We start from the raw sequence: 27,058 nt of genomic DNA on the forward strand, positions 1-27,058 counted from the left end.
AGACTTCAAATGTAGCACTCACGGCTTAACACCCCACTCTTTCTCCTAGCACCGTATGACTTATCACTTGGCAGTGGGCACTAAAGGCACTGCTGAAAATCAAGGCTGAAATTACCATTCCTCACATTTCTTCCGCATTTGGCAAACACCCGTGACATTCACAGGGATACCGAAGCTCGATCAAACTACGCCTGTGGGACCAGGGTAACACGGATTCTGGCAGCCCACCTCCTCAGCCCCCGCCTGCCCCACTCCTACAGCCTCCCCCAGTCCCACGCTGATTAGAGAGAGAGCAAGGAATGACTGGAACAAGGAGCGATGCCAAACGCCTTTCCCGGCCGCCCAGCGACACCGAGAGCCAACCGCGCCCAGCCCCGCGCTCCCTTCGCCGGCTGCCCCCGCCTCCCGGAGTCCCCCCCGCCCCGAGCCAGGGTCACTTACTGAGCTGCCCGGCCCCGGGCTCCCGGCCACCAGCTCCCCCGAGCCCGCTGCCGCCGCCCAGGCTGCCCAGGGCCCCGCCGGCTGGCGGCGTGCCGCTCTGCCGCTCGAAGTTGCCCGGGTTGGAGAAGAAATCGCGGAGCCGGGGCAGCTCCCGGCCGCTCTCCAGCAGCTCCGTGTGCAGCTCCAGCGCTGTCAGCAGGAACTGGTCCCGCAGTAGCTGCGCCGCTATCGCGTCCATCGGCACCCGCGGCAGCTCCCCGGCCCCCGCGGCAGCATCGCCCGGCGCCGCCGCTCGCAGACCCGGCAGCTCCTCGGGGCTCCCCGCCGCCGGCTCCGCCTGCTGCTGCGGGTACGCCGGCCCGCCCGGTTCGGTGCTGCTGCTGCTGCCGCCGCCGGCCCGGGGCTCCTCGGGCTCGTCCTCCTCCGAGTCGCTGAGGAAGGGGTTCACACTGCCGCCCCCGCCCGCCGCCGCCGCCGCCATCTTACAGCCCGGCGCGGCGCGACCGCTGCCGGGGCGCTACCGCGGCAGAGCCTGCGCGGAGACGCCGCCGCAGACGCCCCTGCTGGCGGGGCCGGGACCCGCGGCGCTGCCAGTCCCCTGCGATGGTGTTACTGATGTTGACGACGCTGCTGTTGCTGCGGGCGCTGCCGCCACTGGCGGCCACAGCGACTCCCCGCCGCCTCCTCGGCGGCCTCCCACCCGCCCTGCTGCCGCTTCCGGATCCTCGCTCTCGCGAGAGCTCCCGCAGCCAACCGCGAGCGGCGCCCTTGCACCCGGCCCCGCCCCCTCCGGCCCTCGCTCCGCCCCCGCCGCGCAGGGCGGGGCCCGAGGGGGCGGGGCGAGGCCGAGGGGCGTGGCCACAGCCGCGGGGCGCGGCCGAAGGGGGCGGGGCTCCGTGACGCACCCGCGCTGGGGCGTGGCCGGGGCGCGGCCGGCGCGCGGAAGCGGAAGCGGAAGTGGCCGTGGGCCGCGGCGGGGGAAGAGGAGTGAGTCCTGGCGCGTGCGCGCCCAGCGCTTCCCGTGGGGAGGGGGCGGCGGATCCCAAGGCTGCCCCCGGGGCAGGGGCTGGGCACGGGCGGCGCCTCCCCGCTTCCGCAAAGCTTGGTCCGCTCTGCGGCCTCCACGGCGGCTGCCAGCCCACATAGCCTCAGGGCGCTGCTGGGACGGGAGGGATGCGGGGTTTGGCTTGGCCTCAGAGCCCGGTCTGGGGGCTCAGACCCTCGCCGGGTTGCGTTGAGCGGGCCAGGGTAGGGCTTCCCGGGGAAAGCAGCGCCCTACGAGGGTCCCCGGGCAGATGGGCATTGGACTGCCAAAGGAGGTGGTAGAGTCACTGTCCCTGCAGGTGTTTAAGGAAAGACTGGACATGACGCTCGGTGCCATGGTGTAGGTGACATGGGGGTGTTCGGTCATGGGTTGGGTGTCATCATCTCTGAGGCCTTTCCCAACCTAAGTGGTTCTGTAACTCGGCGTTCCCAGTGGGCGTGTGAGCCATCTCCCAGCATCAGGTGTTGCTGGAATTAGGGAGGGCACAGGTGGGTAGTAAGTTTATGGCCTTTGGAAGAAGGGTCAGGCAACTCAGGAGGACTACAGGGATGTTGTGCGGTCATGCAGAGAGAAAATGAGAAGGGCTAAAACCCATCCAGAACTTAATCTGGCTATTGCTGTAAAATACAACAAAATGTATTTATGGATGCATCAGCAGCAAAAGGAGAGCTAAGGAGAGTGTTTATCCTTTATGGAATGCAGGGGGAAACAGTGGTAAAGGATGAAGAAAAGGCTGTGGTACAAAATGTCTTCTTTTTCTCGCTGTTTAACAACATGAGTTACCCTCAGGATGCACAGCCCTTGAGTCAGAAAAAGGGAACAGAGAGCAGAATGATACTCCTGTTGGGTTAGAGGGCTCATCTGCTGGATGGTGAGGAGGCTCTGCAGAGGGACCTGGACAAGCTGCATCAGACAGCACTACAGGCTGAGGGAAAAGTGTCTGGAAACTGGCCCAGTAGAAAAGGACCTGGGAGTGGTGGTCAACAGTTGCCTGAAGATGAGCTAGCGGTGTGCTCAGGTGGCCAAGAAGGCCAATGACATCCTGGCCTGTATCAGAAATAGTGTGGTGAACAGGACCAGGACAGTGATCATCCCCCTGTACTTGGCATTGGTGAGGCTGCACCTGGAATCCTGTGTCTGCTTTTGGGCACCTCACTACAAGAAGGACATTGAGGTGTTGGGAGTGTGTCCAGAGAAGAGCAATGGAGCTGGTGAAGGGTCTGGAGCACAAGTTGTATGAGGACTGGCTGAGGGAGCTGGGGTTGTTTAGTCTGCAGAAAAGGAGGTTCAGGGGGGACCTTACTGTTCTCTACAACTGCCTGAAAGGAGGCTGTAGCAAGGTGGAGGTTGGCCTCTTCTCCCAGGTAACAAGTGATAGGAGGAAAAGAAAATGACCTCAAGTTGTGCCATTGAATTTTTTCCTAATATCCGTAAGATTGGATGTAAGTAAAAATTTATTCACTGGAAGGGTGATCAGGCATTGGAACAGGCTGCCCAGGAAAGTGGTGGAATCACAATCCATAGAAACATTCAGAAGACATGTGAATGTGGCACTTGGGAATGTGGTTTAGCAGTGGACTTGGCAGTGCTGGGTTAATGGTTGATGACCTTCAAGGTCTTTTCCAACCATAGCAATTCTGTGAGTCCATGAAATTGTGCATCTGGAAGTGTGAAGTTACCACTTTTAAAAAGATGATGCAAAATGGTTACTTTGTGTGTTACCTGGCAAAAAACTTGAAGCCGGAGTGTAGCAGCCGGTAGTGTTTGCTACTGAAGGAAGTTCAGCTCACTGAAACAGGGCCAGCACTGATTTCTATTTTATTTTCTTGAAAATATCGTTCCATTCCCACTAATGGAAGTTCTGTGTAAAGCTAATTCACTAGGGCTTGTGTATTGGGGCTGAACTCCTGGTGATAGAATAATGTGACTGTTTAGCAATGACATGGAGATGCAAAAGCACTCTTGAGTACTCACTCCGAACTCTTCCATTCACATGGTGGTGTGCTGTAAAAGACTCTGCTTTCCAGTTTTGGATTTGCATAATTTCCCCATGAATTTTACAATCAATTTAGCATTCTGTCCTGTAATAAACTTTGTATTTTATTGCTGCTTTACTGTTTTATGTTCTTGATACACAAAAAGAGCCTAAGTGGCAGAGCATGAACTGGTGGTAGCATAAAGTAAAATAGTTGTATGTGGTGGGATCACAATAAAAATAGGGACAAAAACATTTTAGTGTTGCTGCTCCGGTGGAACTGAGAACCTTTAAAGAAACCTTCTGCTTTTTCCTTTCCTTTCTGGCGAGTTGGAGCGTGTTCAGAGTGAACTTGTCAGGAACTGGGTCTGGTGCTCTGCCTCCCCTTCTGGGCAGGAGGGAAAGCCGTGCCGGGGTCCTGCAGCGGCCTCTGGTGGCGATCCGCGGTGCCAGCAGGGCGTGCGGCCCGGGGGGACTCCGAGCGCTCCCTCCTGCCTTTCTCTTCGGAAACGCCTTTCTGCCGACTTCTCTGCGCTGTGGCAGTAAGGACTGACTTGTTTTCACTCTTCCACACCGAAAATCAATGTAAAAGCATTTCACTGTTTCAGTGCTTTGGAAGAGGTTTATTTGGGTTTGTAAAACTAAATATTTACAGATGTCGCTCAGTTGCTCCAAAATTGTTTTTGGATGGCTAGGAAAAAACTAACTCCGCTGAAATGTGTATTCCAGGACTGAAGAGTGTAGGTAGAAAAACGTGCTTTTAACAGTATGCTTAAACCAGTTTCTTATATGCCAAAGGGATATTGTTTTGAGAAACTGGAGAAGAAAGCCTGATAGTGTAGTGCCTCAGAGGATGTGTGAGGCAGAAAAAGCTGCATGAGTTCTGGAAATGGAGCATTATATAGGTCTACTTGAGGCAGACAGCTACAAGTTAATTATTCAGTAGTCATTCTGAGAGAGGCAGATTGTTCATCAAGCTGCTTTGTCTCTTACTGGAGTTGCTGTCTCCTTCTAACTTTTAAAGGATTTGAGTTCTATGAAGAACAGAGTATCTAAATACATCTTGGAAAGCTAAGTGTCCAAAATACATGGGCTTGTATAAAAAATATCTGAAGATTTTTTTGGGGGGAGGTGGTGTAAACAATTTTTTTCAGTCTATGCATGTTTTGTTTCATGAACTTTTAAATTTATGGTTCTCGAGATGAAAAATGAGTAAAAAAAACCAGGCTTTGCTTTTAATCTGTTGATTTTGGTAGGAGTGTTGACTCTTGAGCTAGTGCCTCAGAGTTTAATGAACTTAAACATATGACCAGTTTCAGGTTCCCTCTTCTGTTTGGTGGGGTTGTGGGTGTGTAAAGCGTGCTTTCTTTCTGCAGTACTCTGGTAGAGCATCAGCCATTCTCACAGCCAGTGAACACACAGTTTAAGTCAAGATTTAAGGGGGTTTCTGTTTCAGCTTCCACAGATGAGGTTAATTTCATTCAAAGAAGTTAATTCTGTTAGGTACATAGTGGAGTTTTTTCTGTGCTGAATACTTGATGTATATGAATTACTGTGTTCTAGTAAGTCCTACAAGGAAGTAGGGTAGCTTTTTTTCATCTGATTGGGATCCCAATTAAGGCACAGGGAGCAAAATAATGGAGAAATATCTGAAGCAAATCTGATTTCTACTTTAAAATAATGCTCATCTGTGAGTTCTACCAACTCTTGCTTAAGTTTTCTTCTCAAACTGAGCTGCCCGAAAGAATCTTTGTCTATATATGTTTATTGAAGACTAGCTTTTGCCTCCTTTCAAAAGAAACTTGAAGGTAGTTATGATTTTTATGTTTGCTTTCAGACCTTAAGAAATGAATTTCAGTGCTTTGTAAACTCTAGGCTCTAAAATACCTTGATATTCTGCAGGAGCCAAATAATGCAAATGTTGAGACTCATAATGTTGCTAGCTTCTGCCTAAAGACCTCTGCCATGTCTCTGAAATTGTATCTGTCCATCCCAGTTTCAAGGGAATGTTTTTTAATGAGAATAGCCTGTATCAGTAGTTAATGGTTACTTGTGTGTTACATTCAGACCTAGCTTTACCCAGAAAAATTTACTTTATAAAGGGTTTGTTAAATTGGGATTTTAAGTAAAGGTAGTACAGCAGTGTGAAGGGGCTCTTGGAAATATTTTCAGCCTCACCAAAAATGTGATAATGACCCATGTAATCAGGTGAAGACCTGAATTAAACAAAACAACCCCCCAAAATCTCTTTGAATTCAAGTTTGGCTGTGTTTTTCTACCTCCAAAACTGCTGTTTTGAAGTGTTACTGTAAACAGTGGGTATTTGGAAGCCCACCATCAAAAAAGAGACCGAACACACTAAGAGCCTAAGGAGTATTTTAGAAAACTTGTTCATGCTTTATTATGTGTATATTTATGGTTTTGTGAGAATGAATATATAAGCAAAAATTGCTGTTACAATTGAGTGAAGAAATGTAAGTTATGAATCAAAGATGTGACTTTTTATGACACTGCAGACACTTGAGTATTGAATTACTTGTGCTTTGTTCACCTTAGCCTGGAAGATGGAACCCATTGTCTGGACTGTAGGCTGCCCAGAAAGGTCTTGCAGAGGGTGACAGATGGCTCTGAGATGGGTGCCTTACCCTGCCTCACCATCGTGAGGGGCAGTGGAGGTAGGGAAGGGAAGCTGCTCTGTGCTTTTGTTGTCTGTTTCACGTTATTCCTCTTCAATTTAGTATTTGCACAGTTTTGAAAAAAATTCCCCGTTTTTTTCCTTATATGGCCTGCTGACTGCAACTGATGTGAGATGCAGGCTTCAAAGAACGAAGGAGTCTGAGGACAGGCTTTGAACATGCTGAGTTAGGCGTTTTGTTAGGAGGAGATGGCATCCGGTCCTGCTGCCAACACAGAGGTTTGTGTTGGGAATTCAGGGAACAAAACTATAGCAAAGTCGTCTTTATTCTTCCTTCTGCTTGGTTTCTTTTTTTTCCCCTTGAGGGTATTTTCAGTGGAATTAATTCTCTAGAATGCTTAATGATGCAGTTGTACACATGGCTGTGCCAGCCCAAGGAAGAGATTTGGCTTCGGAATAAGTGGGCAGGAGCAGAGGAGGACAGGACAGCCCTCTGCAGCTGTACTGGCTTGGTTTTTCTTGCAGTATTTGTAACTGTGAAAACATCTTGTTCTTTTAACTGTTACCCCCGTGACAGCTGTTTTTGTATAAAATACCTTATAAAATATATTTGCCTTGCTGATCCCAAGTATTTTGGAAAATACGCTTTTAGTCACAAGCAAGTTTCTATAGGTGGCAGGGTACAAGTGAATAAGTGATGCACAGATCACCTCAAATATGAGAACTGGGGAGTTGTTGCCCATCTGTATTCTCTAGGTTTCTGTGTCTCTCTCTAGTGGTTTTTGGTTTGTTTTCTGAGCTCTTTTTTTCTTTACAGTGAATCTACTGCTGTTCATTTGCTGAAAGAGTTTGAGTGCTGGGGAGGTTTCATTTTAAATCAGCAGTTCCCCATATTGCAAAGAAGCAGGATACTGATTGTTTTCAGGAATAATGTTCTGTCTCCGTTAATTATTAGAGTGAATCAGCAGCTGAAAAATAAAGGTGTCTTATACAAATGAAAAGCGGCTTGGCTTTGTCATAAAACCAAATGTAAGCTCACAGGGCTTCAGTGGAGGGTGTTTGCAAGTTGATATATCATAAATGCTAATGAATGTTAACTACTTGGTTAGTCGAGGCTGATGTAGGAGCAAAGAGAACCTTGTTCTAAAGTGAATGTCAGTATTTCGGGCCACAGTAATTTTTAGTTCAGTGAGTTTTGTGTCCTGTGGGAGCTGAAGGAAATGCTTCCTATGTGAACAGCTAGCAAGTATGGCTGCTGGCGGAAGAGTTAAAGAGAAGGTGATTCCTTTGCATAAAGATTTCTTACTGGACCTCAACGTACCTTTGGACAAATACTGTGTCTGCTTATATTACTACTTGATGCTCTTTGCAAGTGGGTATAATCCATCCTTTTTAGCATTTTTCTACACTTTACAGCTTGACTCTTGCAATTCTTTTAAAAAGTTTGTTTTGCTAACAAAGGAATTGGGATTTTTTTCCCCCCTCTTGTGCGTATTTCCTTATGAGGAAGCAGTACTTCCCGACGGTGTGCTTGCGGGCTGGGATTTCCCAGGTCCCGGCTCTGCCGTGGTGCCGAGAGCGGCGCAGGACCCTGGAGAGCGCCGGGCTGGGGGCGGGCAGTGGCCCCCGCCCCCTCCGCAGCCTCCGAGCTGTGCCCACCCCTGGGTTGGGCGTCTAGTGCACCTCCCATTGGGATTGCTTTCTGCTGTGTGCTCGCCTCAGGTCTTAAATGGGTTTTTGTTCTCAGTGGGGAGCTTAGTTTGCTTCTGTGTTAGCTTTGTTGGGAGTGGAAGTTTGGCAGGTAAAGATATAAAGTATAGATGTTGCTAGCCAGTTGAATAGTATTCGGTTACACATTATAGTCAACTGACTAGCACAACGAAGTCTACTTTTGAACTCAAAAAGTTCTGAAGTCCGTTTTGTGTTTTTTGGTTTTTTTTTTTTTTGTTTTTTGGGGTTTTTTTTTAAATAAGAGAAAAAACAACAACAACAAAAAAACCCCCAACTTTTGAAAGGTGGGAAACTACAGATTGGTTATTTGACTCCTGTATGCCTTTTATGAAAGTGGTACTCTATGCTTAGAAGGTTGCGGTCTTTTTTTTATTTTTCTTCCTTCAAGCTGAAACTATAGGTAAATTTGCATTCAGAGGCTTCTATATAAGATTCAGCAGATGTGCTTGTTACTATTTGACATAATTCCTGTTTATTTGTAATGGTTGCTATCAATAAGCAAATGTGACTTAATAGAAGGAAAACAACTAGTGCCAACTTTTTAAACTTTCTTTATTCATAGTAGCTTCTACAGAACATACTTCAAACACTGTTTGGGGGTTTTTTTTTTGTTAAAGTGTGGTTTTTTCCCCTCTGTGTGTATGTATAATACATTTGCAAACTAGTTTTGCAGGAGTGCAGCTGAAAGTTGTTTTTTTTCCATACTCATCCCTGTGCGTTCTACATTAATATGTGTTGTATGACTTTAAAGTATGATCCTTGCCCCTTTTGTTGTTAAAGGGCAGAACTGTCATGCTTGTATTGGTACGTGTGCTTTATTGCATAGTTCTATTCCAAATGGCTTTAAAAATACCTCAGGGAGCCTTCAGCCTTGGTTTGTGGGGAGGGGCTCCAGTTAGAGCAAAGACTGCTGTGGCAAGCTCTCTTCCATGTGTTTGTGGTCTCTTTAAGTGCCACTTGTCCCTTGACCCTGACCTGTGGAAACTGGGATGGTGGGATGTGTTTTGTCAGACACTGTCAGGCTGTTCTTTCCCTAAAAGTGTCCCATAAAACTTTTAATGTGAAGAATCTGTCTACAAAATCTCCAAGCAGGTTAAGAAAAAAAACAGTGACAGGAAAAAACCCCCTACTTTTTTGTTTTGTTCAAGAATGCAGAAGTCTGAGGGAATCTGCTAATTGTGGTAGCACAAAAAAGAATTAAACAATCCTTATTGAGATGAAAATATGATGTTAAGCTGTATAACAGCAATGTTTGAAGAAGACCTGCTGTCAGAGTATTGCTGACTTGGAAATCAAGAAATATGTGAGAGGATTTGCAGATACCTCCAGAGAACAGGCATAGGTACTCCAAGTGCTGTGACCCAGTGAAATAATTCACAGCACGATCACTCAAGGTTTCTTGTTGTTGGGTTTTGTTTGTTCTGAATTTCTAGCTGCCTGCATACTGAGTGGATGTAATGCTGAATTTCTACTCTGTTTTGCCGCCACTTGGCTAACAACTGGTACCGAAGGGTGGTGCTCTTGTTTTCTCTTTCATGCCTCAAAGCAGTCATTGTTTCTTAAAGAAGTGCTCTGTTTCTCTTTATCGCTGCTGTCCCGTTTTCAGTGTTGTTCTCAGGTATGGTTTTTTTTCCTGGAAGACTTGTGGATACAGTTTCCCATGTTAAAGGACCATTCAGAGAAAATTGCATAGACTGACACTGGGGTGACTGATTTGCAGTATGTTCAAGTATTGGGACACTTGATGTTTCATTGGTGCTTTGCAGGCCATAGTCACATTTCTTCCTGAAAAATTCTGGCAAAAGAGACTTTTCTAGGCAGGCAGAGTAATTTTGATTATCAAGTGATGTTAAAAAGAAAATTAAATATTCTTTGAGCTCTTTGCCTCAGGTTTGGATATGCTTTACTGAACCCCATTTAAAATTTAAAATAGTTGTCATTTGTTATTACAATCCCTAATACTCAGTGAAGAAGTTGAACATAAAATAATTTTAAGTAGGTGGTTTGAATTACAAAAGCCACTTCAGTGCCAGAGCAACTGGAAATACTGTTGTTGCAGTTTCATTGTCTGGCAGAGTATGTTATACTTCAGCAGAGAAAGAAAATGAAAATTTGGGAGAGAGGAAAAGGGAATTTATCATTTTCCCACTTCATACATGATGAAGTCAAGATGAGGATTTGGGGTTTCCTATGTTTAAGTAGTGGGTGAAGATATGGGAGTTACTCAGAATTGGCTGGTAAGTCTCTTGTATAAATTCCAGCCTTGTGCAGTCAATAGGTGCATGGGCTGTGACAGCAGGAACGATTTGAGTGCATTTCCTGACTAGTGTAGCTCTTTAAAAATCTGAATTAATAAAAGAATAGGGTACGGACTGCTAACACCATCTTAGATGTTGTATAGCTGCCATACCATTCAAAGTTCTGTCAGACCACCCAACTTCTATTTGATTCTCTGCCCTAAGAAAAAGGATAATTTTTTATGTGTGGACAAATTGTACAGTCACCACTTTGACAGTTAAATTACAAAATACACAACACTGTTTAGTTGAAAAATATTAGTCAGTCAGAAGCACAGCAGACATTCTTGTCTATTTCTTTTTTCTGTAAAAGATATTTACCAAGGTCATTGATGCTTATTGAAAATGCATTTCCAATGGATTTTATTCATCTTAATCAACAGACTTGACAGTATTAGTGAAGCATGGTCCCTCTAAAAGAAATGACTAATGTACCTTGAGCTCCTTGTTTTGACACTTCGTTGTCCTTAAGAAAATATTCCTGCCAATGGGGCATATTCCGTGCAGTATTTTGTGCATGTTTTATTGCATATTTGGAGGAAGAAAAATATAAAAGGGAAATGTTACATTTCTAATGAAGAACTATATTGTGTTGCTGTAGAGGTATGGTTTTTGTTGCCTTATAAATAATGCTGAGAGATTGTAACTTCAGAGGCAATGCAACTTAGATGTAGATTACTTGGGGAAAATGAGCACTGCATTTAATTGTGTCAGCTTTCCTGTTAATTATTGAGGGACCTGGTCCAGCCTGGTGTGCTGTGGATGTAGCTTCTATGGCATGAGTCAAAAAGAAGGTTTTAAAAAAAGCAGTCTTGTCAGCAAATTACAGATGAACTTGAAAAGAGGGAAAAGCTCATGGGAAGAAGGTTTGGGCTTGCGTGGCTCATTGCAGCTGTCTTGCTCCCCTGCCACCCTCACAGTCTGGGTGTTTTAGTCTTTGCACTGACATGGCTGCTGGTGAGGAACTTGTAGCTAATAGCACGATTTTTTTGGTATTGTTTTGGTATGTGTGAATACAAAGAAAGAGAGTCTTTTCATCCCATTTGCCACCAGCTGGGAGCTTAACCTTCTCCCTGAGAATTCAGAGTGAGGGGAAAGAACCACCAAAAAATCCTTCTCTGATCTGCATGTGTCACTTCATTCTGGAAAAGTAATTAATTGCAGTCAGAAGGTCCTTGCTGCTTTTCTTTCTTTAATCTCCTAGACTTTAAGAAAGGTGTCTGCTGGTTCTGCCTTGCTGTCTTCCAGATTGATAGCTCCCCTGCATCTTGTCACTCTCTTCTCTGCTTGTGTACAGCATCCAATGAAGTGAGAAGCTCTGAAGTCTCCTGGAGCCCCTGGCATCACCTGGGCACTGCTCATTTTCTACTTGCTCTGTTTGTTCATGTGAACAACTCGAATTTAACCGGCAGTGAGTAGCTTGGTGGATCTTTAGTACTTTCCTGTTAAGGATCTGAGAAGGGTCTTTAAGAATACACCCCAGTTCGTGTTTTTGACTCCAAATTGCTTAAACAAAAATAATTTATTGGAATAGTTTAAGGTCTGACATACTGGGGGTTGGACAGTATCATCATTGGTTCTGTATTTGGTTTAGGAGATGGTGACAGAAGATGAAAAACGTAGAAAGAAAGGAAGAAATTGGAGTCTGACATATTGCTTACTTGTTGGGCTGAGGCTGTAAAGGAGCTGATTTGGCTGTCTGAACTGTAGATTCTTTTGTAACAAGTGATGTGTTTGGGTGGGCAGTAAGAAATGACATGTGGCAAATAGGCTGCAAGATGCTTCTCTTATCTACAAGACTGAGAGCTTCTTTCTTTCTTCTTGGTGTGATAGGCAATGACTTAACAGAATAAAGCAGAGTAATGTAGTCAGAATTTGAGCAAAGCTTGTGTTTTGCCCTGTGAAAATAAGGACTGTGGAAGGTGCTGCACTAAATCACTTGCTAAGGGGTCACCTGCAAAAATATCATAGGACACAAAAATATTGAGATATCCTTGGCTTAAGTTTTCTTGACAGAAAGATGTAAGATGTATTTTCAAGTGACAGTTTGTTTATCCACATTTTTGATGGCCAAGCACCCGAGGGCAGAGATATTTTGGCACTAGTCATAAATACTTAGATATGGCTCCTCATCCTCAAAAGTGAGTGCTTAATACCTTTCCATTTTTCTTCTCTCGACAGGCTGTGGCTTTTAGTTTTTCCTATAAGCTAGTGCTTAATCCACTTTTTCCTTTCATCCTGGTTATTTTTTTTCTTGTGAGGAAGAAATTTTTATCCTTGTTATTTCCATGCCTTTCGTGTTTTTGTCTTGAACAGTCAAGCACCAGGCTCTATAGAGAAATTTGCATTCAGCTGAGTGCAATTCGGAGCTTTCCAAAGCCTCTGTACCTGTGAGAAAGTATTTGTAAGCTTGAGGACAGAATACTTTTCACAATGTTGTGTCACAGTGGTGACACACAAAGTCCTGCATTCAAGGAGCAGTGTAAGCTAAGGTACAGGCAGAAAGAGCGGCTGTGAGGGATGTGGCAGGAGCAGGTGCTTTGGGAGCTGCCTGTCTGGAAACCATGTGATGATGTTGAGCAGTTGGATGTGTTGGGCCCAGATAAATAGTTTAGTGTAATGTAGTCAAACTGTGGTTGCAAAAGAAAGTATCTTTTTCTTTTTTCTTTTCTCACTAATTCTATAGATACTACAGTCTAAGCATTACATTTGAATTGTGTTGATTGAGCTCTTTTTTTCTGTGAGCAAAGACTGAGGCCTGGGGAAAATTAAAGCAAAGAGAATTAGCTAGTGCAGAAAACAGATTAGGTTACTAATACTTTAATTAGAACAACGTAGAATATGCTAAGCTATAGAATTTTTTGTAGCACTGGGAGCATGCAACAAGTATCTGATAGAAGTAACTGCTTTGTTTAGTAGGGTGTTTCATCTCATCAGTTTAAGGCGTGAGTAGTTTGGATTCTCTTATCAAGCACAACTGCATCAAAAGAAAAAGCCCTATGGAAAATAAAACTGAATAAAATGAGCTCTGGCACTGAATTTAGTGGTATTTCTGTGATTGTGATTTCATATATTTAAATTGATGCAGGAACTCTGAATACTTAAAAATAAAAAATAAGCAAACTGATGTTTAAAGATATGCCAAATCTCTTGGAATCTTACTTGTAGACATAAAAGCATGTAAGTGCCTGACTAACAAAAAGTTTTTGTTTGTTCATTTAAATGTGACTGCTACATGTCTCTTTGAGATGTTGTATTTTGTTATCTCCGTTTTTTAATGTGGTTTTGTCTCCAAATCTCTAAAAAGAGAAATTGCTATAGTAATGTTTCAGATTAGAGTTGGAGTTGTTGTATCTGTGTTTCAGTAAGGAAAATGGGTGGAATTGGAAGTTATGGTTAAGTTGCATGCAGATCTGAATAATATGTAATATTATTCAGATATGTAATAATATGTATTATCTTTTAAATTTTTTTTTTAGTGTGTTTCTTTTTTTTCTCTGGTTTTCCTGGCCCTTTAAGTTTTTTATTTTAAAAAACACCCTTCAAAGTTTTGATCAGAGTTAAGGTTATGTGGTAGTGAAGCCTTTTATCCTTACTTGATAAGAGTGGTAGGTTTACCATATGGTAGCTGCCTGTGTCTGTTCAGCTACTGGAATTCTGAAAGCAACAAGATAAACATAATATATATATATATAGTCATTTAGAAGCGCTAACTAGATTCTTAAACAACCTGTTTCTTTTAGAGAGAGCTGCGTATTTACGTAGGTAGTCTGAACCTTCCAGGCTGTTAAGAACATCTGTTTCTTAATTGATGAATGGAGATGGTGTTTGGTTAAGGTGGTTAATTAGCTAATATTTAAATAACTAAGTTAGAAACTTGGACAGCACTAAGTCTTTTGTCAGAACTGAGCCTCATGCAGGCTCAGGTCCCACACTTACCTCAGCCAATATTCATATTTATCTCCAGGAGTCATCACATGATCCCCATAGCACACTTGGCAAAAACGGACATTTTCCAGCATATCTGTTATTAAGCGTATTTGTATCTCTAACATGGCATCAGAGGATGACAGGGCAGGGGGAAAAAAGCATTCAAAAAGGGAATATAATTATTTGTGAAACATGATTCTCCAGCTGTTGCGCTTCTGTCACTTGTTTTAGAAACGGAATAGCATTCTGTGCTCAGCACAGCATCTTTGCTCTTTTAAAAGAAGGTTTCAGTTTCTAGGCAGAGTATAATGAGCCCAGATTTGATGGCAGACTTGGAGAAAAAAAAAAAGCAGTGTTGGATGGATGTTTGTTATAGGATGGCTTTCTTTAGCTGTCTGGCTTGCATTTGTCTGAACAGATTTCAACTCTGTCGTGCAACCAGCCAGTAGAGGGTAGTGTGTTCACGGAGACATTGCATTGTCTGAGTCTTCTGTCGCTGATGTAGCTCACAAAACAAATGGCTTGATTCAGTGATCTTTTGAAGCCATCTTATAAACCCCTAAACACCAGAGATGAGTTGCTGAGACATAATGATTATCTGAAACTCTGAATTAGTCATGCAGTGGCTCTGACCAGAAGTTCTGGGGAAAAAAGCTTGTTGGAAACAGAAATTAATTCTGGATTCTGAGTGATGACTGTGATTTTTCTACTGCCATTCCATAACAAATGAAATAAATATTGATTCTGATGTCTCATCTGCCTAACTTTAGGTTTCTTGCTCTCTCTTAGTGTTGGACTTTGCCTTTGCCAGCCGGCTGCTGCCATGGATATACCAGTCTTCATACTTGCAGGGCTCCTTGTGCATTGTGTGTTCTTGGTCTCCATTTTTGACATCTACTTCAGCTCTCCCCTCGTCCATGGAATGACTCCTCAACAGACTCCACTGCCGCCTCCGGCCAAACGTCTTGTGCTTTTTGTTGCTGATGGTCTGCGAGCAGATTCTCTGTATGAGTTAAACAGCAATGGCACACCCCGGGCACCTTACCTGCGGTAAGTCCAAAACTCTACTGAGCCACAAGGTTTTGCTTCTGGAGGCAGCTCTAGGTAACACTGAAAAAAGAACAAGAAGAACAATGACAACTGTGGTGGCTTGGGTGCTGCCTTCCCTCTGCCTTTGAAGTAACAAACTTTGAAGAGTTACACTGTGCAGAAATGTGTGAGCTTGGCTGGTATCCCTTGTCAGGAAAGCTACTAAAGCTGGGGCAGTGTAAATTGAGTCCATATTGTCCCCTGAACACTACAGATAGCCGGTAACTGAGAGGGGAGTGAACTTTCTCCATTCACGTCAGCGTGGTATCAATTCTGAAGCCTGGCAGCCGCTAATTTAAACTGCTTCCTGGATGCTCAGTTTGAGTAGTAGTTCATTAACTGCTTGTCTTCTAATTCTAAGCTACTGACGAAACTTTAAGGAGTGATTAAAAGAGATGTCCTGAATGGATCTAACAGGAGGCTGCCACTTCCTCTTTGTTCCACCCTTCCTGTATGCATGACCCTGCTGCCTTCCTTGTGCTTTCTACAGTGTGTCTAATTGCTTAAAGGAATGATTTAGTTTAAGGCTGTGAAAAAGTAATCCTGCTAAAAAAGTGTTGAAAGTCATATCCTTGTGTGCTTAGAACCAATTTTCATTAACTTTCCCTGTTTCCTTATATCAAGATAATTACTTGATCATAAGAATTAATTTCCTAGACTGAAAAAAAGAGACAGTATTAAATAAGACTACTTTCATGTGGTGGTAGAATTGGTCTGGCTTGAATATCAGAGCAAGCCCAGATAATCAGTCATCTGAAGCTCTTTGGGTTTTTGCAGTCCACTACTGCAAAAGTAGTACAGAAATGTGAGGACTCCTTGCTACGGGGCTTGCCAGCCCATATGGGCTTGCTCATACCTACTGCTGCTGCTGTTACTGTTTTTATGAGGTGCTGTCTGCCACATCAATTTGAGTTTACTACATCGTCTTCTAGTAGTGGACTTCACACTTACTCCAGAGCACTTTCTTTTCTTAGCAGTAAAACTGTTGGTCTTTTGCATCACCAACCAACACCATCAAGGTGTGAATGCTAGGAGCAGTGGTGAGTAGTGGCCAGGGAAGAGGTATAATGGGTATTTTTTTCACTAAATGATTTGAGTTTTTAAGTTTCAGCCATCCAGCATTATCATGCCTGTCTAGAAAAAAGTTAAACCATGTATTAGCTTGTCTACTGCTGGAAAATTGGGACTTTTGCTGTTTCTGCTTTACCTTGTCTGTGGAGCTGGGGACTTTCTATTTCAAAATCTGTAGAAATAAAGCATTGTCACCTGTGCTGAAAGTACATGGGTGAATGAAGGGGAAGAATTACCTTGTAGCAAGCAAAGATGCTGGTAGGTCACCAAGTGGAAGAAAATGTGAGCAGAGGTGGGAAGTGCTGTCTGTATTTCTCTCATCCCTGGTTCTGCATAAGAAGTACATATGTGTGTGAGCATGTGTATGTGAGAGATGATGAAAAGAAAAAAAACATGCAGCATGTCATGCCTTCTGAAATGTGGGGGTTCAGGCAGCCCAGAGCATATCTTCAGATCTGTTACGTGAGCTGCCACAATTTCAAAGCAGCAGGCTCAGTGTTTTGTCCCTGAACCTTTTCTTTGAGCTACACAACTTCCATGAGTTAACTTCGTAAAGGGAATGACAAGATCAGATGTTAGTTTCTGGAATTATTTCCTTCTTTATTCTGCCAAGTTACTGCTGTCTGAACATTCCTTTTTCAATAATACTAACTCAAAGCATCTGCAGTTTAATATGAAGTTTACTTTTTTGCATGTTCATTCCTAAATTCCACGTGTTTAGTCCCTTAGCCACTTTATAGTAGTGGGCAGCATTGCAGCCAGATTACTAGTCTTATCCAAGTGGAATACTTTGGGAACTAATGCATTGTTAATAAGGAAAGATTATTTTTAAATGAGCAAGAACCATTCTTGTAGCAATGTGCTATTAAAAGAAACAAAGTTTTAGTAGGTACGTAGAATTGAATATAAATATCCATTAGGCTTGAAGCAGATTGTTGGATAATACATGTACACCAAGTACTTAGTCTTTCATGATATCCTTGAAAAATCTGGTTTTCAGCAGTGTTGTCACAGCTGTGAGGGCCAGTAAGTGACCTGAATTGCTGCAATGGTGATTTCAGGGAAGATGTTTTCTTCTTTGCCTGTCATGTTTCAGCCATATTACTCTATCATATTAATACTAACCATTGTTGTTATGGGCAGCTAATGTTTATACTGTCATGGAAATTAATTTTTTTCAGTGGTTCTTATGAGTAAAAGGCCTTAAAGTCATTCAAAGTATTCATCTAAATGAATTTTGAATGGGTAAATGACATCTTTATATGTCATTTTTTCTGCCTGGTGTGTGATGTTGTTGACTTCAGATCCTGAAGTCATCCTACTTTTGACAAACAAAGGTAAAGAATTACTTTCCAATTCAAAAGAAATCCAATTCTAATTAAAACAATTTCCTACCTGTTGTTTCAATGAAGTCTGAGGAGAGCTGCAAGTGTTTTATTTTTGTTTTAAGTCTTCCATGACTGTTAGTGCAATACAGTCCTGATCAGCCTATAGTGAGAAAAATAAGAAACCGCTTTAAATAATACATAAATTCTTTTTCAAATTCATTTTTTCAGTACGACTTAGTGTATCTCCTAGCTGAGATGAGAGTTAGGAATAACATGTTAGAGTGCTGTGTCTCTATATGCTTTTATACACTGTAATATTTGGGCTATTCCAGGTAGTTCTGTGAACTTTCAAGTAAGTCTGAGAATGTGAGGTCTAAAATGAGTTTAAAAAACCCCCAACAAACAAACAGTGAATGCTGCAAGCTTGGAGTGGAGCCTGAAGTTTTAGGTTGTTTAAAGGCATGAACTTAGAATTTACTTGGGCTAAAACACATAAACATAGCAAATTTGGTAGCTGATATCATGAACAACAAAATTATAATTTCCTGGTAACTTGACTGTTAAAAACTGCTTTGAATTTGTTCAGAAGATTCTGCTGGTTTTTCCTAAAAATCACTGTAAGATATGTCCTGTTGTGTTTTGTTTTCTTCTTCCTCTTGCTCTAACAGCGAGCAGTGAATCTTTCTCTTTCCAGAAGGTGGAGACAAGAAAACAGCGTATGGTAATGCTCACATCTTGCTTCCTGACAGGCTCCAGCTGTTCAGATCTTAGGCAGATGAGAATAGTTTATGAGGCTGTTTCTTATGCTTGGGCTTTGTCCTCTGTTTCCTTTGCTTTTTATCTGTTGTAACTATTTATTGTACGTGTATAAACCCTAGACACTTGATGTATTTCTGTGTATATGGTGAGCAGGTATTCTCCTTCAGTGTAATTGAAAAAGATGCAAGGTTTACTTAAATTTTCTTCTTGTTGCCAAGATTATTTTCACCTTAGATTTATGTGGGGTTCGAATTCTCTTGGTGTTTCTTCCAAGATTCAGCACAGATAAAGGCAGACCTGGTCACAAGAGTTTATTATAATGGAGTGTATTTGAAGAGTAAGATAAGATTGAACTAGACACTTTCAGACTAAATGGAAAGAACAAAGAAGAGTAATGCCAGGCAGAAACAATCTGTTGGGGAAAAAAAAGGAAGCTAAAGAGGAAGGCAGCAGAAAAAAGCAGTATGTTAATTTTAAAGGTATTAGAACACCAGCTGAACTCATCTGTTTGCAGTGCTGATGGGCCACAATAGTAATGTTCTCTGTGCAGTGTTATAATATAGAACTACTTGCAGGTTAATCTTCTGCTTGTTTTACTGCACAGCAGGTGGTAGTGAAAATCTGTTTTAGTCTAGGGGCTTTTTTTTCATTTCCTGCCTCACATCTACCTGTCACTCTTTTTATCTGCAATTTGTTGTAGTTCAACAAGTCATGAACGTTAACTGCCTTGAATCCTGTTTTCAGGAGTATTCTAGAGAATAATGGCAGCTGGGGCATCTCTCACACTCGGGTCCCAACAGAATCCAGGCCGGGGCACGTTGCACTTATAGCTGGATTTTATGAAGATGTCAGTGCAGTTGCTAAAGGTAAGCTGGTCCTAAAGCTTTGAATGTTGTCCTCCAAAGTCAGGTGTTTCAGTGATGTACTGGGCTTCTGGGTGATTATTGATAAATACCTGCATTGTAGTTTATATGCCAAGATCATTTAGAAAACAGTAATTTTGGATGGATTTCCTACTTCTAATATTGATAGCTAGGAAAATAGCTTACATAAATTAATATTTTGTAACATGGTTGAATTTAGCACCCTGAGCCTAAAAGCAGAAGTATCTTACGGCCTCACCTCTTCATGTAACAGAGTTTTCAATTATCATGTGGGATACTCTAGGGTATGGCTAAGTAGATGTTTCAAACAAGAAATGAGCTGCAGTATCTCAGCTGAACCGTTGCTGGCTTGAGTTGGAGACCAAAATAAAGCAGAAGCCCCAAGCATGTGTTTTGTCCAGAGCTGTTACTGAGTGCTTGGGGCTTAATTATATGGAACAACCCTTCAAATTACTGACTTGGTCTTTTGGGCGCTCCTCTGCTTTCCCCGACGTTTACCGGCCTCAACACTAGTCATGTGCGTTGGTTTTGGACAGGGAAGGCGAGAGGAATTACTTGGTCTTGTCCATGTTCCTAATGAAAAGGTTCTTCCTTCTGACAATCACTACAAATGCAGGATGGGCAGGAATACCTAGTTAAGAGCATCTCTCTATTTCTGTCAATTGCCTTTTTGTGGAAACAGAAAATCTTGAAGGTTTTAATGTGAGGAAGTGTGACATGACTTCTGAAAATGTACAGGTGTGTACCTTACTGCCCGAAATGCCAAGAGCTGAGTTCAGACAACAGGAGATGCAGAATTCAGGAAAATTTTAGCTGTTTAGAAGGTAAACCAGCTGTGTGCTTTGCCTGTTTGAAACCCTGCGTAATGAGATTGACCTAGGTATTCAGTTAACTTCTCAATGAACGGGGGGCTAATTATAACAGATGTTGAAATGGAATTAAAATCAAGATTCACAAATTGGAGTTCATTGTGAAATAATATAGGGGAAACTTATAAAAAAACCCTACAACATTTTGCATGGACTATCAATTTTAACAGTCAGTGAGAGCTTCTGGCAATGCCATTTAAATGCTTATTTAAATATTTATTTAACAGGATGGAAGGAGAATCCAGTAGAATTTGACTCTGTTTTCAATGAAAGTAAATATACCTGGAGCTGGGGAAGCCCAGATATTTTGCCAATGTTTGCAAAAGGTAAGACTTAATTTTATGAATCTTTAACACATAGTCAGGTAGTAAAAGAGAGACTTAGATTTTTTGAGTTAGAGAAGAAGGTGAGTATTTTCAGTTTATGTATTTCTGTATACTTGATTTCTAGTTTGTGAAATGAAGATGGGGTGGAGGAAAGGAAGCAAGCTTTTGATGAGGATATCCCTATTTATTACTCATTCATTTAAATAGACCTTAGCTAATTCTGTCAGTATACTAAAGAAACACACCTTTAGTTATAAGGACCTAGTGTTTTTTTCTTTGTTGAGGTTTGAAGCTCTTGTTTTGCAAGCCTGTGGCTGGGATTTTTCTTTGTATGTCTGCAGCTGCCAGTGAGTTGGGAGATAGAACTGCAGCCATGCTTTTTCAGTGTTGGAGCTGGAGAAGTAGCTTATTGTGGGTTATCCTACTTCTACTCAGAACATTAATATGTAGGGGAAGAACTGAATGCAAGAACTTCCTGGTACTATTCCTGAAGCTGAGGTCTATTGCCCGTGGTGTGCAGTTTGTTAAAGTCTTGTCAGCCCAGTGCAATTGGTGTTTGAGCATGCAGAGATTGCTGAGCGACACTTCAAACGTTTAAAGGTTCTCCAAGTTTAATATTGTTTTCTTGGAAGAATGAGTGCATATACACCCTTTCACATAATCTCAGAATAAACAGACTGAAGTGAAAGGGGACAAGAGTATATGCTGCTGCTCTGCTCTAGGCATTGTTATTGACAAATAAGAAAAATGGGGTAGGCAGGGGAGGAGTGGAATGTAACATTGGTTTAGAAAAAATATACATCATCTTTCTCATGATGATTCTTGAACTTTTTCTGAACTCATGTGTCTTCCCCCTCACATCCTGACATTCCCCCCCACGCCCCTATTTTCTATTCTTTGCTTAAGCCTCATAAATTTATGATGAGCTGTAAAAATATCTCATGGTAATTTCCCACGACCTCAGATTGCCGTTTGTATTTAGAAATAGTGTGATGGTGGCTGGGGAGAGGGGAAAGGTAGTTGCCCTTGCACAGATTATTTGTGTTTTTAGGAATATGTTCTTGGGAAAATATTTGGGGAATTTAAGAATTTCCCAGCGCCCTGTCCTTCTACTGGTTTTGTTTGAGTAAGATGATAAGCAGATGACTTGGGAGCAGCTTTGATGTTATCTGAAGAGATGTGCAAGGATAATACTCTCTATATGGCTTGTTCCGAGTGGTATCAACAATGCAGCTTCCTTTTGCAGGGGGGAGGAAAACTTCCCAAAGTTGGCAAAGTTAAAGTGCAGCCGTGTATCTGTGAAGGAGATGCTGTGTCAGAACATGAATCATGGTTTCTCATGATAGAAAGACAGATTAACTTCATTTAGTTAGAAAGAGTTCCCTTTCTTTCAAAGAGGCCAAGTTTTCTAATACAGAAGGGAAAGGAATCAAGCATTCATTCTTTATCTTTACTTTTACAAAAAAGCCAAGAAAGACATAGAGAGAAATTAAGCCATGTGCCCCTTTCTTTTCATGTTGCAAATTAGTGAGGCCGCAGGACTCTTCTTGTGTATGTTTTATCATGCCAAAATGTTCTGAATTTTAATGTTTCACCACTTGCATTGGATGTTGCATAAAGACTATATGACACCTGCCATGTTTTGGGAAGGATAGGAAAATCCATTGTTTCCTGTCACTGTCTATTTTCTCCTGGTACTTTTGTTGTAATAAAAGAGATATTTCAAGAAAATAGTTGAGAGTCCTGTAAGGAAGTAAAGAAAAATGCTCACAGATTTTTTAAAATATGAAAATAGGTATACGTGAAATCTAAATTTGTCAAAGTTTTAATGACTGTGTGATTAGTATTTCAGTCTGAGAAAATGTCTGAAGTACCTTTGTATCTTGAGTATATAAAAATAATAAAAGGTATTTGTTTCTAATAGTTAAACTCACTTAAGATACACAAATTCACAGTGCTAATTTTAAACTTATTTTCTATGATGTTTTTAGATTATAACCTTGAAATGATCTAAAAGTAATGTGGTTTAAAAATGCCTATTTTGTTTCCAGAGTACTCCTTAAAACTTTGAGTTTCTCTTCTAGACTTGCCAGGATTTGAGGTTTGACCTGAAAAATCCAACCCTGTACTGTTCTGTCAGCAGTCAGGGTTGGAGTATATTCCAGAGTATTAAATGTAATGCTGACTGTTGCTTCTCTGAAGGGAAGAAGATACTAGTCTGTTGCACCCAGATTGCCATTTGCTTTGTGGGCTTCCCCTCTCTTTTTTGGAAGCTTCCAGAAAGGCTAGGGTCATTTTTTTTAACTTGAGTATGAAGATGGCTATCATCAAAACCATGGGAACAACTGGGAAAAACCATTGTCAGGGTTATTCTGGACAGACAGGCCTCTCTGTCTTCTGGTTTAGTTCCTTGTTGTTAAACAGTGCAGAATTTCTCATATCCCTCTCATGGCTGGATTTGATGACAGCTCTCTGATGGCCACACTCTGTCCTGCTCAGTGTCTGACTGTCTTTCTGCATTTATTCTTTTTCCCCTTCTTTTCTGCCTGCAAAATTTGCTAGCAAATTCTCCTGCTGGTCTGGACTCTGACCCATGGCAGGCTTGTCAGACACAGGAACTGTCCCCTAGCAGAGCAAGACACTAACTTTCAGCGGGATGTAAATCTTACTGTAAGAGTGTGGTAACTTGATCCCTGATCCTAATATTTGAATATTGATGCCGAGATATAGTGGCAGAGAAGAGAGCAAAAGCAATAGGTGGTATCTTGTTTGGAAGTTTCTGGCACCTCCAGTTATTTCCCGTAGTGTAATGGCATCATCAAACCCAGCAGAGCTCTGTGCTTGCCTCTAAAAGATGTTTTCATCCCTAGCTTTCTTCTACTTCCCTATCCATCCCATCTTTGCTTCCTCATTCCCAGACTTAAAAAAAGCATTGTCATACTGTTGCCTGCCCCCTCAAACAATAGAACTAAAGTAATACTTCATAAAATTTTGCGTAATAGAATTTCTTACTAAAAAAGCCCCAAAGAATAAAGAAACAGTTATTTTATAAGCTATGCAGCCACTTCAAAACTTTCCTGGTATGACTTCATTTTGCCACTGTTTCTCTTCATAGCAGTGCTTTGGTAGAAATTAGAAATGGGTAAGTGGTAGATATGTTCCTTTGCTTTGTCTGCTAACTGTGTGCTGTCATTTGGCTTCTTTGGTGTGGCACTTCTCAAGGAAGGACTTCTCAGGTTTGCTGTGACACTGTGGAAAAACACTACAGCGTTCTATCCTCTTAGACTATCAGTCATCCTGGCAGTGATGGACAGGACTTGTTTCTTCTTTTGAACTCATTTATCCCCCATTTGGAGCTCCTAAATTCACTTTTTAATGCCTGGCAGTATTTTTTTCCTTTTCTTTTAGACTGAGAACTGCAGTGAGTGTTCTGTGTTATAAGTAGTAGTAACATCTCCGGGGTGTAGGGGAGAGCTGCACCAGAAAATCTGTGCCAGCTTTCATCTTCCTGGCCTGAAATACCTGCAACCCTCTGTGTGGGTTTCCACATAATCTTGGCTAAGTAGCTCCCTTATGCTAGGATGTTAGTTCATTCACAAGCCTGGAAGCTTACAGAACTGCACTATATAATTGTACATCCAGCAAATCAGATATATTCTCTCTGGCCATCAACTGATCGAAGAACATTTTCCCCTCTGGGAGTTTACATAGTCACAGTATAAATGGCACCCCTGAGCTGTAACAGCTCTGCCATTGACTGAATTGTTTAATTAAACTTCACCTAGCTTCAAATCTTTTCAGGACTTCTGAAGTTTAATTTCTTGCCAGTTTTTGTCTTCCCCCTGCCTGCTCCCTTCTCTGCTCCCTTGACAGTCAATAGATAATGAAGTCACCTTATCCAGATGATGTGTTTGCACATCAGTGGCCCTTGTGTTGTACTTTGTGACTGAACATAGTCCAGTAGTTCCTCCTTTTCTGTTTTGGATGCTTGTTTTATAAAAGATGGAGAGTTTGAATATTGTCTCCCTGAAGTTGTCCCCTGGGCTTTTGATAGCTAGATTTGATATACAGTAACCCTCCTGATGCCTTTGTTATATGTGATATATGATGTTTTCCTGTGGAAAAGACCTCATTGATAAGGCATTGTCTTCTATGATTCAGTTGAACTACCAAAAGCGGAGCATATTTTTCTTAAACAGCCTGCCCCCAAAACATGTGTTCAAATGAGACTATGAATATGTATCTTCTCTGGTTGGAAGTTTCTCAGTGAAATTCTTTGTTTCAAAACCAAATTCTGTTGAATTTGCTTAAACTGGGGTTTTGGTTTCACCTATCTGCTTTTCCATATTTTATTTCCTCGCCTGAGCATACTGGATAACATTGTTCCTCATTCCTCTGAGGTGCTGAAAAGCTAATGAGGTAAAATGGTATCCAGGCTTCAAAAAAAGATTAATTATGGGAAAGTTTAAAATAAGGAGAAAATTTCTTGGACTTCTTTCAGGATCATCGTTCTTGGTAGATTCTTGGTACTCCTGTGCATGAAAGTATTTTTGACTATGAGAAAAGCAAAAAACCGTGTATCTTGTATGCGATCTGTATTGTTTCTGCAGGTGCTACTGGAGATCATGTTTATACATTTTGTTATGCAGCAGAAAGTGAAGACTTTGGAGCAGAAGATGCAGCCAAGCTTGACATATGGGTTTTTGATCATGTTAAGGTAAGCAGAGAATCTTTTTGTGCTACCTGTTTATAAAAAGCACAGTTGCATGTTAACTTTATCATAGAACATGTAAATGCTTTATCATAGAATTAGAAAGTAAGAAGGTTTTGAAAGACCTATCACTTGGGGTCATAAGTAAAAATTTCTTGAATCAACTTTCATTACAAGTGTAATGGGTGCTTAAAGGAAGTATTTGTCATTCAATGCTAATTAAAAAACTAACATGAATAAAAGTACCCTTTTAAAACATTCTTGGCTTGGCTTTGTTTTGTTTGCCTATAATGTGAAACCCATCTTGGAGTACTACAGACCCCTTTAAGATCCTGAATGCAATTAGTTAAGGACTTTGCAGCAGGTATTGCAGCATGGCAGAAATGATAAGTCTTCCTTATGAAAGCAAAATGGACAATATTATTTACTTTTTTTGTCAAGCTTGTACCCTGACTATAATAGTTCAGTGTGGCTTTTCTTGATAGATGTAGCTGGCTCCTAATTTTCCACTGTGGTTCACACTATGCTGTGGCTGCCAGAGGAGTCACAGTTTGTTTTGGGGGACGAGGGTATGGAGACAGGGTAGGCCATAGAGCTGTAGAATTTGTTGATGTGGTTCTGTGCTCAGCTGACTTGGGTCAGTGCTGGTTCATGACTGTTGTTTTCTGTGACACTGTCACCATAAGTGTTAATAGTCCAAGGCACATAATTTCTGATTATTCATTAATTCCTATATTTATGTTATTCCATGCTGCCTCACTTATTCTGGGTTAAGAAATGCTGGTCGTGGGCATTGGTATATAAATATCTGTATCACTGAAGCAATTAAGTCAGTTATTTTCTGGATCTCATAACAGTGTTAATGGAGTTTAAGACTTAAAACATTTTCCACAAGGTCTCTGGGCTGTATGCATTAGTATAGCTAACCAGCATAAATCAAATCAAACAAAAAATAAAACAAAATAAATCAATAAACCAAATCATCATCTATTCAGGAAGTGAAGGGTGGTTCTGCTTTAAACAGTGACATAGGGTGCAAAAGTTCATTGTAGTTTGCTAATTTTCAAAGGAAGTGATTTTCTGAGTTTGCAAGTGAAAAGATGTTTTTTTCTAAGTGCCATCCTCTCCCTGAATGTGCACTTGTGCCATGTTGTGTGTTGTAATGCATATGAATAATACAAATCAAATTAGGCTGTCAGTTACACTTGAATAGCTGTTGTCATGAAGTTGCACCCTGCTGTCATTTGGAGCTGCACAAGTATGTGAGGGTGGTACTACCTTTCTTTTGCTTCAGAACACCTAATGGCATTTATCCTTTCAAGCTGTAATGATATATTTAAAATACATGTCATTACTGATTACTTTTTCCTTGGAGCCAGCACCATTATTTTTAAGACTTATTTTGCCCATCTAAAATTCCATACTGTGAATGGATAGGACTTGATTGACTGGCATAAGCCGCACAATCCATTAACCATCTCTTCAACTACACATCAACAATTGCTTCAGGAGTGTGAAACTTGAGGCTTATTGAAACCGAGGTCACTCTGCTATTACAGCTTGAACAACTTTCAGCTATGCTGGTGAGATTATATATAAGTAGGAATGGCAGTATGCTGGAGTCTAAATTTTGCTTTGCCTACTCTTTTTTTTCCTCCTTTATGTTTTATCTCGAGTATTTAACAATATATTGTTTAACTCATATTGGGCAACGTGGTCCCTGGATTTCTGTCTCTTTAGGAAGCAAAAGACACCAAATGTACTTCCTCTCTGCTGTGTAATCCGCTGGTCCCAAGCATTGTGAGGGTCACTTGTACCTTCCTCTGCCCCAAAAAACAATGGGGATAAAATGAAGAATGGCTAGTTCATGTTTGGGCTGCTAGTGCTGGCACTCTTTTTGTGTGAATTGCTTGTTCTCTTTAAAAATGCCAACTACTGGTAAATTTGTCAGGAGATGGGAAACTCTG

General features: G+C 41.7%; 2 protein-coding genes across 3 annotated transcripts in view; one reads left to right on the plus strand and one right to left on the minus strand.

The window, feature by feature from the left end:
- Positions 1 to 1,097, minus strand: part of RELCH (RAB11 binding and LisH domain, coiled-coil and HEAT repeat containing) — a 76,573-nt gene extending 75,476 nt beyond the window's left edge. For both annotated transcript variants that reach the window (XM_082296494.1, XM_082296495.1), the window contains exon 1: positions 442 to 1,097. In XM_082296494.1, the coding sequence (XP_082152620.1) occupies positions 442 to 922 (481 nt within the window). In that variant the 5' untranslated portion in view covers positions 923 to 1,097. The remainder of the gene's footprint in view (positions 1 to 441) is intronic.
- A 288-nt stretch (positions 1,098 to 1,385) lies between these two features.
- Positions 1,386 to 27,058, plus strand: part of PIGN (phosphatidylinositol glycan anchor biosynthesis class N) — a 101,740-nt gene continuing 76,067 nt past the window's right edge. The window contains exons 1-5 of the mRNA XM_082281536.1: positions 1,386 to 1,428; positions 14,844 to 15,104; positions 19,046 to 19,167; positions 20,282 to 20,380; positions 24,991 to 25,097. Of these exons, the coding sequence (XP_082137662.1) occupies positions 14,878 to 15,104; positions 19,046 to 19,167; positions 20,282 to 20,380; positions 24,991 to 25,097 (555 nt within the window). The 5' untranslated portion in view covers positions 1,386 to 1,428; positions 14,844 to 14,877. The remainder of the gene's footprint in view (positions 1,429 to 14,843; positions 15,105 to 19,045; positions 19,168 to 20,281; positions 20,381 to 24,990; positions 25,098 to 27,058) is intronic.

Source organism: Coloeus monedula, assembly GCF_965178545.1.
Source record: "Coloeus monedula genome assembly, chromosome: 1".
NCBI lineage: Eukaryota > Metazoa > Chordata > Aves > Passeriformes > Corvidae > Coloeus > Coloeus monedula.